We start from the raw sequence: 15,075 nt of genomic DNA on the forward strand, positions 1-15,075 counted from the left end.
GGGGTCGCAGACCCTCTTTGCATCCGGGTCCCGGCCCCGCCCCTTGCGTCAGGTCCCGCCCCCATCGGGGCCCAGCCTGCATCCCGATCCTCGCTCCGCCCCCCCGCGCCAGGCCCCGCCCTCAGCCCCGGCTCTCACGGCATCCGGATGCACGCTCCGCCCCCCGCGCCAGGCCCCGCCCCGGGCCAGGCCCCGCCCTCGGCCGAGGCCTCCCGCCCCCGCCCGGCGTTCCCCTCCGCCGCCCGGGAACCCTCAGTGGCTGCCGAGGTCTTTGTTCTCAGCCGAGCCTCCCGAACGGGAGGCGGCCTGGGACGGCCGTGCGGCCGGAGATGGCTGCGGGCACCGAGAACCCCCGCTGGAGCCCGCCGCAGCCCTGACGCCTGAGGACGGGTGAAAGAGCCACGGCGTCTGCGCCCCAAGCAGCTGGACGGACGACCAGGCCCAGAGGGCCAGGGCCACGGAAGTGCGCGCGCGGCCCCGCGTGGGCCGGGCCGGGCCGGCGGGCGCACAAGACCCAGCCCGGACACGGACACCGCTCCCCGGGCGCCCGGGCCACCGGCGTGGAACACGGCGGCCCCTCTGCAGGGCGCCGGCGTCCTCGCCCAGGGGGCCGCGCCCTCCGCCCTGCGCCGGTGCGCGGCGGTGACCGCACGGCCGGCGCCCTCGCCCTGGGGCCGGCGCCCTCGCCCTGGGGCCGGCGCCCTCGCCCTGGGGCCGGCGTCTGTCCCGGCCCTGGGGCCTGCGCCCTGCGCCGGTGCGCGGAGGTGACCGCCCGGCCGGCGCCCTCGCCCTGGGGCCGGCGCCCTCGCCCTGGGGCCGGCGTCTGTCCCGGCCCTGGGGCCTGCGCCCTGCGCCGGTGCGCGGAGGTGACCGCCCGGCCGGCGCCCTCGCCCTGGGGCCGGCGCCCTCGCCCTGGGGCCGGCGTCTGTCCCGGCCCTGGGGCCTGCGCCCTGCGCCGGTGCGCGGAGGTGACCGCCCGGCCGGCGCCCTCGCCCTGGGGCCGGCGCCCTCGCCCTGGGGCCGGCGTCTGTCCCGGCCCTGGGGCCTGCGCCCTGCGCCGGTGCGCGGAGGTGACCGCCCGGCCGGCGTCTGTCCCCGCCCTGGGGCCTGCGCCCTGCACCGGTGCGCGGAGGTGACCGCACGGCCGGCGTCTGTCCCCGCTCTGGGGCCTGCGGCCTGCGCCGGTGCGCGGAGGTGACCGCACGGCCGGCGTCTGTCCCCGCTGTGGGGCCTGCGGCCTGCGCCGGTGCGCGGAGGTGACCGCACGGCCGGCGTCTGTCCCCGCTGTGGGGCCTGCGCCCTGCGCCGGTGCGCGGAGGTGACCGCACGGCCGGCGCCCTCGCCCTGGGGCCTGCGCCCTGCGCCGGTGTGCGGAGGTGACCGCACGGCCGGCGCCCTCGCCCTGGGGCCGGCGTCTGTCCCCGCCCTGGGGCCTGCGCCCTGCGCCGGTGCGTGGAGGTGACCGCACGGCCGGCGCCCTCGCCCTGGGGCCTGCGCCCTGCGCCGGTGTGCGGAGGTGACCGCACGGCCGGCGTCTGTCCACGGAGCCTGTCCACGGAGCCGCGTGTCCGAGGAGTTGCTCTGTCTTCCAGAGCTGTTAGGAGCCACTAGCCCGCTCCTGCCCCACATCTACCTCCCGATTCTCAGCCAGGGCCTCAGTCAGATTCTTTGGAAGAATTTAACACTCACAAATTACCTCTTGAGTTGTTTGGTTCTAGAATTCTCAATGGGTAATTCTGTCTCTTAAGCATTTCATTACAAGTTAATACTGACTGACCTCAGCTGTGCAAGGGAGAGGCCAGAAAGACCACATGAATTAGGAGCCCTGTTCATCAGCAGCTTCAAGCTTATGGTACCAATACATAATTGCCCTTAAAGGAAGATCAGAGGAGAGGGAAGAAGTAGAAAATTGAAGATTTTTGAGGTTGATTAGAAAGGGGTTTAAGAGATACAAAGATACCTTTAGATCTACAGGTAGCTATGGAAAAGACTGACCTCAATTACATCCATAATTCCGGTTTGGCTTGAGAATAAATTAAAAGGTGGGGGGCTGGGGATATGGCCTAGTGGCAAGAGTGCCTGCCTCATATACATGAGGCCCTGGGTTCGATTCCCCAGCACCACATATACAGAAAATGGCCAGAAGTGGCGCTGCAGATCAAGTGGCAGAGTGCTCAGGCCCTGAGTCCAAGCCCCAGGACTGGCCAAAAAAATAAATAAATAAAGTAAATGAAAAAGATTCTCAGCGTTAAGGAAGAATTGTACAGGGAGATAGTGTGAATGAAGAAAACATAGATCTAAAATTAAGACGTTGGTTTGAGCTTATCTAGCAAGCTCAAAGCCCCAAGTCCTAGGCTCAGTACCACAAAAAGAAAGGAGGAGGGGAAGGAAGGAAGAAAAAGAACTGCTTCACTTGTAGATAAGACTATAGTTAATACTATCAGTAAGGCTCAAAATCTATTAATATGCTTTATTTTTTAAAAGTCGGGATGTGAACACTTGATATGTGTAAGGAGCTATTCACAATAAAGAGCAAATACCAATGCCAGTGCCACGTACGTTTCTGTTTCATGTTTAGCTTCTACCCAGCTGTCCCACGCAACATCCCAGATCCACCTGCTGGCGATCTGTGAGAACAATGTTTCAAAGACAGCTTTAAATTCAACATGTTAGCAAGACATTCTAAAATTCACATTTGATTTTAAGTAAGCACATCACTATCTCAGAAAGGTGCAAATAGGAAGTAATTGTCCAAGTGTCCCTTTCAGAAGAAGACTCAGGAGGTAGGCTCCTTGGTCCTCCTCATTTGTTGGGAGCTGTTAGCAAAAACATTTTGTTTCCTCAGCATGTCTGGGCCTTTTAATGGGGTCTAGTAGCTCCACCTACAAAACTGTTCTGATGTATTATAAATGTAAGGAATTTTTGATACCCTTGAAAGATCTTTAGCCAAAAGTTAATTAGAAACCTGCCATGTAGAAATGGCATTAATTATACAAACAACCAGTGCTACTCCTTTGCTTGCAAAGCCATACAGGATCTAAATTCAGGTCTGCTGATCTGTGGTGGATCTAAAATGGTCACACATTGTTTATGGCTTCTCTTATAAAAAAGGTTGGCTGTTTCCTCATCCTTGGAATATGAGATGGCTTTCTAGCTTGCTTAGACCAACATAACATGAAAATGTGCAACTTTCAAGCAAAGCCATCAAGGCTCTTGCAACATCTGTTCTCTTTCATGGAACACTGTGGAACTCCACATATAGAAATATACTTAATTCAAGAGACTATGGTGCACTTGCAGAAGAAACAAGTGTCTCAGCCAGCAGCAAAATCCACTGTCAGGCATGGGAGGGGCCTTGACCTCCGGGCCCTCCAAAATCATAACATCCTGTTAGAACACCAGTGAGGCCAGCAGACAGCACATAGCCCATCCGGACTCTGTGTGAAGATCCCACAATACGATGAGTGGAAATGGCTGTCAATTTAAGAACCTAAAGTCATACCAGCCAACACACCCCACTCCACATCATACCTAACATTCAGCTTTACTAGCTGAGAGCAGCAACTACACCTGTTATTAATCAAACACACCACATTCATCCCCACCTTCCAGCTTTGCATTCCAAGTTTTCTCCTGCCTCTTGGTCAGTGGGCTCACTCGCCGTCTGGACACCAGCCCTTCCTTTCTGTGGGCATTCCCAAGCAGCTACTCTTGACATCCAAGTATATCACTCTATCCCAACTTTCTCCCGAGAGGACTTAATGGTCATCTAGCATGTTCCTCTAATAAATATGTGTACATGGAAGAGATGGGGTAGGTAGAACTTTTCTGGGGCAGTCAAGACTGCCTGTGTTGCTGACTCATGTCACCAGCACCCTATGCCTTCTCAAATCCTCTCCATCTGCTTGAGTATTCGGGCCTCTCTCCATGAAGCCTCAGAGTACTAAAAAAGTTTTAGTACTACCATTTATTCATCATCAACTCTCTAGATACATGGTTTTATTGCTATCTCCATCTATCTATATTTGTGCATATAACATTTAAATTTTTTTATTTGCAGGTTGGAGCTGAACTCAGAGCCTGGGTGCTATCTCTGATATTTTGTGCTCAAGGCGAAAGCTTTACCACTTGAGCCACAGCTTCACTTCCTGATTTTTAGTGGTTAATTGGAGATGAGAGTCTCATGGACTTTCCTGCCTGTACTACCTTTGAACTTTAATCCTCAGATTTCAGCCTCTTAAATATTGAGGATACAGGTGTGAGCCACTAGTGCCCCACTAGTATAATCTTTATTATTATTATAGCCTTCATTGTTAATAACCTTCGGTGTTTATTGAGGGCTCTCAACTAGCACCTATTTAAGGATTCTAACACATAAAATCTAGTCATCACAACACCTATAGGAAGTAGGTTTTACCGTCCTCACTTCAGTGATGAAAACCTCATACCAAGCCCACAGCCAGTGTGTCTCCCATTCTACCTGGGATCTTACCAATCATCATTTCCTTTCCTTTCCTTAAATTTGAAACTGGGCTGTTTTATTTCCCTGCTTCAACACTACTTGAGACTCATGGTTTAGTCTTAGAATTCCTTGTATTCTCCTCAGTACCTAACATACATTTGTGTCCCATAAATTTGCTGACTACTTAATTAACTTAAATAACATTAAAACTGACATGATTAAGAAACAGGTTAACTATGAAATTTAATGCATTGTTATTAAAGTGCTATTTCTAGGCTAGAATTTTTTTCAAATAATTTACAATAAATTAGAACATCTTTAGCAAAATGACCCTTGCACTGAGAGGCTCTTCCAGTTCTTCACATGCTTTGGAGTCAGCACCATAACCTCATATTGCTAGGGCAGAAATACCATGCAGTTCTGACCAACTAACACTGAGTGAGCAGGATACTTACGTTTATTGCTTGACCAGTCTTTTGAATAAATAACACTTTTATAATGAACTTGTAACGGTGGAAACCAAATTCTTTGACTGCTAACAATATTTGGTCTGCCAATTCAAGTGATAAATGTGAGAAGGCCTTATTATCATATTTGACATCTTTAAGAGTTTCCTTGAAAACATTAAGAAAATATTTCAATTATCAATTTTTCAATAGAAAAGTTCAAGTCAAATGAACACATGTATCTAAATAGTACATACTTATTGAAAAAATGCATATATTCCTGGAAAGTACCACTAAATAATTATTATGCTTATCACTTCCATAACAAATTTTGAAAATATTAGTTTTAAAAATTATATTCCATTGCCTTTCATTATCTACGCTTAGGCAGGAAATTTCCGTTTTCTAGATTATTCTGTCAAACAGTTAATAGGGAGATAAAAGACAACTTTCTTAAGGCTTTTCTGGAAAAATGTGGTAAAAAAATGTTGCATTTATATATTTGTTAAATTTAGATCTGGGTTTTCTTAAAGCAGTCGTTATTTGGACCCATCACCCTTACATTATGTTGTCTGCCTCATTCTCCTTGAATTAAAGCCTACATCTTTCTTACCCTCTCTATGGTCTCTCATTGGAATGTGCAAAGGAAACCAAAGACTTCTAATAATGTTCATTAATAAAGTAATGTACAACTTAGAGACTTGCGGGTCATAATGCATCAATCTCCTTACATGTTATCTTCTTACGTGCATATATAAAAGCATCACAATGAAACTCCTTTGTACAATTAACATTTGCTAATAAAAATAGAGGGAAAAGATGATATTAGTGCCATTGCTATCTGGCCTGTGCAGAAGACAGATGGAGAATGTATGTAAGCTTAACAGAATAACAACTCCAATTGCAGCTGCTGGGTCATGTGGTTTTATAGCTTAAGAAAATCAATGTCTTTTAAGCCTACTGTGCAGCCATTGACCAACAGTTGCTATTTCCAGAGACCTATCTGTAAGGTACACCAAAACCAGTTTGCTTTCAGCAACCAAAACCACCAATACTCTGTCCTATCTTAGGAGTATATCAACTATCAGTCCCATGAGAATTTACAAAGATTTTGTCCTCCTCTTAGGAATATGAGGTCTCATATTGGTCCATTATACTGATACCATAATGTACCAAGGTTGTTGCAGTAGGCCCAGATTTCTTTCTTTTCTTTTTTTTTTTTTTTGGCCAGTCCTGGGCCTTGGACTCAGGGCCTGAGCACTGTCCCTGGCTTCTTCCCGCTCAAGGCTAGCACTCTGCCACCTGAGCCACAGCGCCCCTTCTGGCTGTTTTCCATATATGTGGTGCTGGGGAATCGAACCGAGAGCTTCATGTGTAGGAGGCAAGCACTCTTGCCACTAGGCCATATTCCCAGCCCTAGGCCCAGATTTCTATAAGCTGCTCTGCCTCTTAGGCCATATGATCCCAAAGGTCTATTGGTTCTTCAAGTGAAAGTGGCAAGGAGAGATGCTATTTGGAGCCTTTGGAAAGCCTTTAGGAATTTGGGAAGAGCCTTTGCCATCATCTGCAGTTAACTATTCTAGAGAAATCATTTTTGGCCTGCTGCTGGGCCTTTGGAAAGACAAAATGCTTGCCCATTGGCTACCAATTTACCACGCACCCTACCCATCATGAACTGGGTGTAATATGACCCACTAGAAAACTGTTGCTCTGTTAGTTTGAAGATTTTAGTTTCAGAGGGAAAGTTGTTTTTACTAAGAGACATAAATGGTTCCACTGAATTGGAAGATAACTCTGACTTGGCACCTGGGTCCTTCATGCCTCTGAACTAATAGGCAAGGAAGGGAGCTATGTCATTGTAACTGACTGATCATAACTAAGTTACTGATTAGTGACTGGTCATACTACTAAAGGGAAATTGAACTACCACTCTACAACGGAGATGACAAGAAGTATATTGGGAATATAGGGGATCTTTCAGTCTGTTATCAGTATTACCATGCCAACAATCATATCTGATTGTTGAAAAACTACAATAGTCCAATCATACAGAAGTATAAATGACCCAGGTCCTTGAGGAATGAACGTTGAGTCACCTTGGGAAGAGCCATGGGCAGCGGAGCTGCTTACCAAAGGCAGAGACGAACAAGTTAGCCGAGAAGATAGTTATAGATACCAGCTACAAGAACTGCTACAAGAATGAGAACTGTGCCACAAGCAATTCCTCCATATATAAATGTGTGTACATACATCCATATGTGACTGTATTTGTTTTCTTCTCTATCATTATTTTCTTATCATATAGTATAAAATATATAGACTTTTAGTAGTATTATCACTAATTCTACACCATAGTGTTTATGTTACAGTATATCAAAGAGTGTCCATCACTCTAGAACATCACCAGTTCTTTTGGGGAAGGGATTGGTACATTTCCAGTTGTAAGCATGTGTTGTCTTTGACACAGTTTTGTGTGTGTGTGTGTGTGTGTGTGTGTGTGTGTGTGTGCATGTGCCAGTTCTGGGGCTTGAACTCAGGACCTAGGTACTATCCCTGAGAACAGTGGTTTTATGGTCAAGGAGAGTGCCCTACCACTTGAGCCACAGCTCCTTATCTGGCTTTTTGGTAGCTAATTGGAGATAAGAGTCTCGTGGACTTTGCTGGCTGTGCTGTCTTCAAACCTCTTGAGTAGCTAGGATCAAAGGTATGAGCCACCAGCACCCTGCTGACATGCTGTTTTAAGGAAATTAGTAAGCATATCCAGATGACAAGGAGTGGGACTTGCCATAATTAATTCTTTGTCATCTTGACTGTGTTATGCTGCAATACCAGAAAAATATTATGCATGGTTGTGTCTCTGTGTTTGCAGAAGATATTAGTAAACATATAAATGAAAAGACTGTGTAAAGGTCACCATCATAAAGTGAGTAGGCATCATGTATCTGTTAATTGTGAATAGGATATCAGAGCAAAGGAAAGGTATATTTTCTCTTTAAGCCAGGACACCTATCTTCTCCTGCACTTAGTGCTGGAGTTTCTTGGGCCTACGGACAGGGGCAATTACCCTATCAGCTCCTATTAGGTCCTCAGGACTTTGACTAAATTACACCACTAGCTATCCTAGGTCTCCAGCTTGCATACAGATTGTAGCACATTGTAGGACCATTTGAACTCTACAGTTTATTCACCAATTCCTATGATTTTGCCATATATATGTTATGATGTGTATATCATATTAACATATATAACCTGTATATCATATATATATAATATGTATGTGGCATACATGTGTACACACACACACACACACACACACACTATTCATATTCATTGGCTCTAATCTGGCAATGCTACATACCCAGCCCCCAACCTACCATTAGTATTTGTTGGATTTTGATTTCAACTGAATGAGCTTGAAATTTCTTCGTTGGCTCCATTCTATATGAATTAGAAAACTTGAGTTTTGCCAGGGCACTCTTCCATTCTTTACCTATGTCAGCAATCGAGTCATCAAATGGAGGCTCCACATATTGAACATCGTGAAAAGAGTCTCTCAGCCTTTCTCTTAAGATCTGTGCATACTGAAGGAGAAAGGTTGCACTTTGTTATAAAATGAAACTTCAGTCTTGAGAATCCTGATACAGTGGATGCAGAGTTCACACAAACCTTGTAAAGCTGCTATAACAGATTTCTATGAAATGTAATCACTAAACCCGATTACTCCTACCTACCAATTTGGTAAAAGGGAAGAAAAGCTCTCTTCTGAGATATACATATATATGCATATAAAAATCTGGGTGGGCGAGGCATACATAATCTTAGCTACTAGGCTAGGCTGAGATCTGAGGATCAAGTTTTGAAGCCAGACTGGGCAGGCAAGTCCACAAGACTCTTATCTCTAGTTACCCCTCAAAAAGCCTGAAATAGATTGTGGCTCAGGGCCCGAGTTAAAAAAAACTGGACATATTTTAAGTATCCATAGAACATCCAAAAGAACTAGAAACAAGTATGGTCTCCAGAGTGACAATGAAGTGGCCAGGGGACAGAGATGTAAAGACAAAGATAACAAAAATGTATTCATTTGTTATATATATATGTGTCCATGTTTTGAAAATGTAATATTGATTGCAGGGCATTGAACACGCATAAAGAAATGTTGACTTAGAGCCTAGTATTTTCCAGATTAATTTCCAGTCTTCTTCCAGATAGTCTTTTACCATTGGGTATTGTGTTTGCTGTGAAATTTCCACATATGGGTTTTATTATGTTGTGGTAGTTTGCTGGTGATTCCTGGTTTGCTGACGATTTTCATTATGGAATGATGAATTTTGTCAAGGACTTTTTCTTGATTGTGTGTCTTATTGCTTTGTTTTGTTTCTCTAGTGTATTGCTTTGGTTGATTTGAACAATATCACTTGGTCATGATATATTTATTGGTGCCAGTACTGGGGCTTTAACTCAAGGCCTTGGCTTTTGCTTTTTTCAATTAAGGAGCATGCTCTACCACTTCAGGCATGTTTCTACTTCTGGCTTTTTTGCTGATTAATTGGAGATATGTGTCTTGCAGATTTTTCTGCCCAGGCTGGCTTTGAATTACAATTCTCAGACCTCAGTCTCCTAAGCAACTAGGGTTACAGATGTGAGTGACTGACCTCTCACCTCAGTCCTTTGAATGTAATATTGAAAGCCAGCATTATATTGGGAAATTTTGTGTTAATATTCATAATACATATTGGTATATAGTTTTCTTTTGGTGTCACTGTCTGGCCTTAGTATCAGGGTTAATGCTGACCTGACTCTGTCTCTATTTTTTTTGTTTATTAATTGAACATAAATTTTTTACAAGGTGTTGTGCAAAAAGTGTACAGTTACATAGTAGGGCAGTGTGTACATTTCTTGTGATATCTTACGTCCTGTTTTTCTATCCCTTGTCTAGGTCATGTAGACATATATACAATATACAATGTATCAAGAACATATATAGTATTCACAGACTTGGTCTCTACTGTCTCTCCGTCTCCCTTTGTTAACAGTCATATATCAGGGAGCTCATGCCCCTTTGTTTTCTGTGTTCTAGGCTTGTCTCGCTCAACATTATTTGTTCGAGTTCTGACCATTTCCCTGCGAACAACAATATTTCACCATTCCTAATCGCTATGTAGTATTCCATTGTGTATAAGTAGCATATTTTTTGGATCCATTCGTCTGTGGAGGGGCATCTGGGTTGTTTCCATATTTTGGCTATTGTGAATTGTGCCGCGATAAACATGGAAGTACAAATGTCTTTTTGATATCTTGGGTTTTGCTGTTTAGGATAGATGCCTAGGAGTGGTATGGCTGGGTCATAGGGTAGGTCTATATTGAGCTTTTTGAGAAACCTCCACACTGTTCTCCAAAGTGGTTGTACTAATTTGCACTCCCACCAACAATGGAGAAGGGTCACTGTCTGGCCTTAGTATCAGGGTTAATGCTGACCTGACTCTGTCTCTATTTTCTGAAAAAAAAAAAAAAAAAAAAGAAAAGAAAAGAAAAAGAACATACAATTGGTATTTTTTCCCCTCAATATTTGGCAAAATTTCCTAGTGAACAACTTGTATTTGATGCTTCCTGTTTAGGATTTAATTATTTAATTCAACTGAAAAAGATACAGGCTTGTTAAGAATTCTGTATCTTTTTATAATTAAAAAATTCATAAAATTGGGCTGGGGATATAGCCTAGTGGCAAGAGTGCCTGCCTCGGATACACGAGGCCCTAGGTTCGATTCCCCAGCACCACATATACAGAAAAAAACGGCCAGAAGCAGCGCTGTGGCTCAAGCGGCAGAGTGCTAGCCTTGAGCGGGAAGAAGCCAGGGACCGTGCTCAGGCCCTGAGTCCAAGGCCCAGGACTGGCCAAAAAAAAAAAAAAAAAAAATTCATAAAATGCAAGATGTACAAAAGAGTTTGTGACACTTCCACCTGTGTATACAATATATCCCAATCAAGAGATTCTCATTTCTGTGTAAATTCTGGCAGACTTTCAAGGAATTGATTTATTTCATGTAGGCCATCAAATAAAATCATTGGGTATAGAGTTTTTCATATTATTCATTTATTATCTATATGATGTTTATGAGATCTGTAATGATATATTCCCTCTGCATTTCTGATATTGTTTCTTTTTTTCTCACAGTATTCTACATAGGTTATCAATTTTATTGATTTTTTTTTTTTTTTGGCCAGTCCTGGGGCTTCAACTCAGGGTCTGGCCACTGTCCCTGAGCCTCTTTGTGCTCAAAGCTATTGCTCTACCACTTTAAACCACAGCACCACTTCCAGATAAATCTCTTGGACTTTGCTGCCTGGGCTGACATTGAACTGTGATCCTCAGACCTCTGCCTTCTGAGTAGCCAGGATTACAGGTATGAGCCACCAGCACTCAGCTCTTCTGCTTTTTTAAAATTAGATTTGATCTTTTTGTTCTTTTAAGACAAATATTTAATGAGATAAATTTCCCTATAGAAACTCCTTTTGCTTATTTTAAATGTTTTTAGTGGCACCGGAATTAAAATCAAAACCTTACACCTGTTAGGCAAACGCTCTACCATTTGAGCCAACTCCTCAGTCCATTACTTCTTAAAATTTTAATAACTTAATAAAATCCTAATACATTGCTTCCATTTTCACTTAAAAAGGTTCTTTTTTTCAGATTCTTTGACCCATTTTTATGAGAAATATATTGTTCAATCCCCAAGTTTTGCCATTTTCCAATTTATTTTCCACAATCCATTTCTAGTTTCAAAAATTTCATTGTGGTCGTAGATTTGACATTGTAATGACTTTCACTTTAAAAAAAAAAAGATGTTTCAGGGTATAGAATGTGTTGTATCATACTGACTATCCCTAAGTTTGTACGAAGTTTAAGAAGAATAATCTGCTGCTGCTGAAGTAGTCTATAGATATCAATTACATAGTCAACTGTTACTGTTATCAAACCCAAATATGGCATCATGTTTTCTCCCTGGTCTTTTGTTTCCCCTTTTGCAGTGCTAGGGAACAAAGTAGGGCCCTCACTCATAGTAATGCTCTACTAGCGAGCCAACCATATCCTGTCCTTTTCTTTTTGATGATGGTACATTGTAATCTCCTACTGTTAACAAAAGATCCGCAAATCTCTCCTCTAAATCCTGTTAGCTTTGATTTGCTATTTTAACATCATGTTGTTAGTTACCTATCTGTTAAAAAAATTGTTGTGTTCTTGGAGAACTGATCCACTAATGATTATGAATGTCCCTCTTAATAACTTCCTTTGCTTTGAAGCTGGCTTTGTCGGAAATTTCGGTTATGTCTTTCTTCATCCATGTACTTTAAAGCATTTTTATTTTAAAAGTAGATTAATCAGAGAATAGAGTTGCATCTTAATTTTTAACCCATTTTAGTGGTGTTCTGGTTGAAACCCAGGGTGAGGCATGCAATTACTAGGGGGACACTTGACTACTGAGCTAATATTCCCAACCCTTATTTTGTTCTCAAGACCGTATCTGCACAACTCATTATGTGTATTTGTCTCTTAATTTAGTATAGTCAAGATTAGGAACAAGTTTTAAACATCACCATCTTTTTGGTATCCATTAATCCAAGCCGAGTTGAACTATTTAGCCTACTGATGTGGAAATTCCTTTTACTGGGCCTGCTAATTGACCTCGAATCAACTATGCTTACTCATGTCATTAATGCTTCTCTAGTGCTATTTTCTAGTAATGCTTGGGGTCTTCAAATCTATATGCACAAGTCAAATAAATGTTCAATTTTTAGTAATCTAAGTAGTTTTGTGATCTCTGGATGCAGACAACAGAAACTGCTAATTGCTAAACAAAAATATATCAGAATGACAGAACAGCTCACAAACTCAAAAGAAAAGAACCAAAGCCCTACTCACAGAAACACAGCAGGGGCACTTTGGCATGCCACATGCAACTTAAATAAAGTTCAATAATTTCAATGTATACTTCATCACATTAAGCCTAATTTGGATTTCAACTTCCTACAAAATTAAGTGACAATGTCACCAAAACTCTATTCAATGAATGGTTTTTGAAAATAAAATTAGCTTGCACCATTTAAATAATTGATGTATGACATCAGAATCAAGAAATCAGTGCTAATTATACTGCAGCAAAATGGTTCCTATGTTCAGAAACACAGAAGACACTGGTTACTTGGAATACAAATGACTACTAGTGAGTAGTGTTTTTGTGTTTATTCAGTGAACATTTGTGGGTTACTTTTTCAACTACTAGCCTACTCAAATTTCTTCCCTCTAAGAGTCTGTATTTTCAAGATAACTCATATTCACATAAAATAAGCTGCCTCAGTCCATGTTGCTTCTTTCCTCTATTTTAGCTTCCATTTCTCATTTTGAGTTCAACCTCAACTGCCTTTCTTTTCTTTTGGCCAATCCTAGGGCTTGAACTCAGGGCCTGGGCACTATCCCTGAGCTTCTTTTGCTCAAGGCTAGCACTCTACCACTTGAGCCACAGTGCCATTTCTGGCTTTTTCTGCATATGTGGTACTGAGGAATTGAACCCAGGGCTTCACGGATGCTAGGCAGGCACTCTGCCGCTAAGCCACATTTTCAGCCCTCACTCTCAATTTTCAAGAGAACTTCAGACATTTAGTAAACAATTTATTCAAGTCAACATCTCTTGCCAAAGTACAGCAAATTTTTCCCTCCTGATAAGTGATCTATTGTTACTCAAGACTTTTACACAGCATGGTGCTTGTGAACATCTAGTATGAAGTCCAATAAATATAGGTTTCTATCTTTGTTCTCTTTTTACTAGCTGTGCCAACATGACCTACGTTCTTTCATTTCCATTGTTGGATTTTTCCTCTGCAAAACATCAATTCCAAAGAGACAGTGGAACTGGTAATGATGCCGACCTTTTTATGTTTACTTTGGGATTCTTACTTTGGAATATTTTGAGCTATTTTACTCTTATTTACCTGTTATTTGTTTTCATCCTATTGGTGCTGAGTTCCATGGAGTAAGAACAGCTACAGACAAATAGACACCCTGCCCAGGACAGATGATCAGGACACAGGCTCTAGACTGAGCTCAAATACACAGTTTTGTTATCCTTGGACTGGTTATTTTTCTCCAAGTTTTAATGAAAGATGTAGTGTTGATTACATTAATGGTTTTCACAGTATAATTTTACAGAAATACTGGTGTTCTATTAGTATCAGACAAGTCAATAGAACATTTTCAAACTTTCTGTCAAATATCAAGTTCTCATATCTATCTAACTAGAGAGAGCGATAGCTACCTACTTTTGTTATTAAGTAGTTGTATAAAGAAATTACAGTTCCTTAAGTCAGGTTATGAGTACAATGCACCTTAATCAAAGTCACCCCTTCCATTGTTCTCTCCCATTTTCTCCCTCCCATCCCTACCCTCGAGTTACATAATACAATTTTTACATAATTCAATTTGTACTTTGAACATAATGACTATTTGCTCGACCATATATACATATACAACACATATATAATATACATGCATACACGTATAGGGTATACTTAGAGTCATTTTAGCTAGTAAAATGGCCTTTTTGCATATACTAAAGTTGTGCATTTTTGTACACAGTAATACTATTATCCTTGAGAAACCTGCAAAGCTGAATGTTAGAAAAGAATCGGTGAGGATCTTGTAAAGATGGGGCACAAGCCTAAGGGGTGCTGTTCAGCCCAGGCTCAAGCTTCATTATGCATGTGGAAGGCAGGGCAGAAGCACGAGTGGGAAGCGACCCGTCCGTCGCCTTCCATCTCCGGGGATGCCGGAGAGGGGGCAGTCGTGGGCCCGTGGCTTCACACTCACTGACTCCTTCTCGAACATGCTAGGCCTCCGGTCCCGGTCCTTTCTCGGGGTGGCTGGAGACTGCTGAGCAGCCTGGCTCACAGTGGGCTTCGTCGCTCGGGCTCGCTTATCCATCTGGCCCCGCTCTCCCGGACCCCGCACGGCCGGCCCGCGATGGCCGTCAAACGCCCACTGCGCCTCCGGACCGCCCCGCGCGTGCGCCGCGCGGCCGGAAGCGGTGCCTCCCGAGCATCTCCGGCGCGCGCGTGGGGCGGGGCGCGGCGGTCGGAGCGGGCTGCGTCATCCGCCAGCGCGAGGCCTGCGTCCTC

At 43.8% G+C, this 15,075-nt stretch overlaps 1 protein-coding gene across 1 annotated transcript; it reads right to left on the bottom strand.

The window, feature by feature from the left end:
* Nucleotides 1–2,456: 2,456 nt before the first annotated feature.
* Dynlt2 (dynein light chain Tctex-type 2) lies at nucleotides 2,457–14,931 on the bottom strand. Its single transcript, XM_048354465.1, has 4 exons — nucleotides 14,768–14,931; nucleotides 8,283–8,489; nucleotides 4,918–5,076; nucleotides 2,457–2,627 (listed from the first exon to the last, which is right to left on the bottom strand). The coding sequence occupies exons 1-4, from the start codon at nucleotides 14,879–14,881 to the stop codon at nucleotides 2,517–2,519; spliced, it is 591 nt and encodes a 196-aa protein (XP_048210422.1). The 5' UTR covers nucleotides 14,882–14,931; the 3' UTR covers nucleotides 2,457–2,516.
* Nucleotides 14,932–15,075: the final 144 nt, after the last annotated feature.

This window comes from Perognathus longimembris, chromosome 9 (assembly GCF_023159225.1).
Source record: "Perognathus longimembris pacificus isolate PPM17 chromosome 9, ASM2315922v1, whole genome shotgun sequence".
Lineage (NCBI taxonomy): Eukaryota > Metazoa > Chordata > Mammalia > Rodentia > Heteromyidae > Perognathus > Perognathus longimembris.

Excerpts from the sequence above, each read along its gene's own strand:
- Dynlt2 (XM_048354465.1), bottom strand. The coding sequence starts at position 14,881 with ATGGATAAGCGAGCCCGAGCGACGAAGCCCACTGTGAGCCAGGCTGCT. Across the intron at positions 8,490-14,767 it reads GCATGTTCGAGAAGGAGTCA|TATGCACAGATCTTAAGAGA; the intron begins GTGAGTGTGAAG and ends TTTCTCCTTCAG. Across the intron at positions 2,628-4,917 it reads AGACTGGTCAAGCAATAAAC|ATCGCCAGCAGGTGGATCTG; the intron begins GTAAGTATCCTG and ends TTGTTCTCACAG.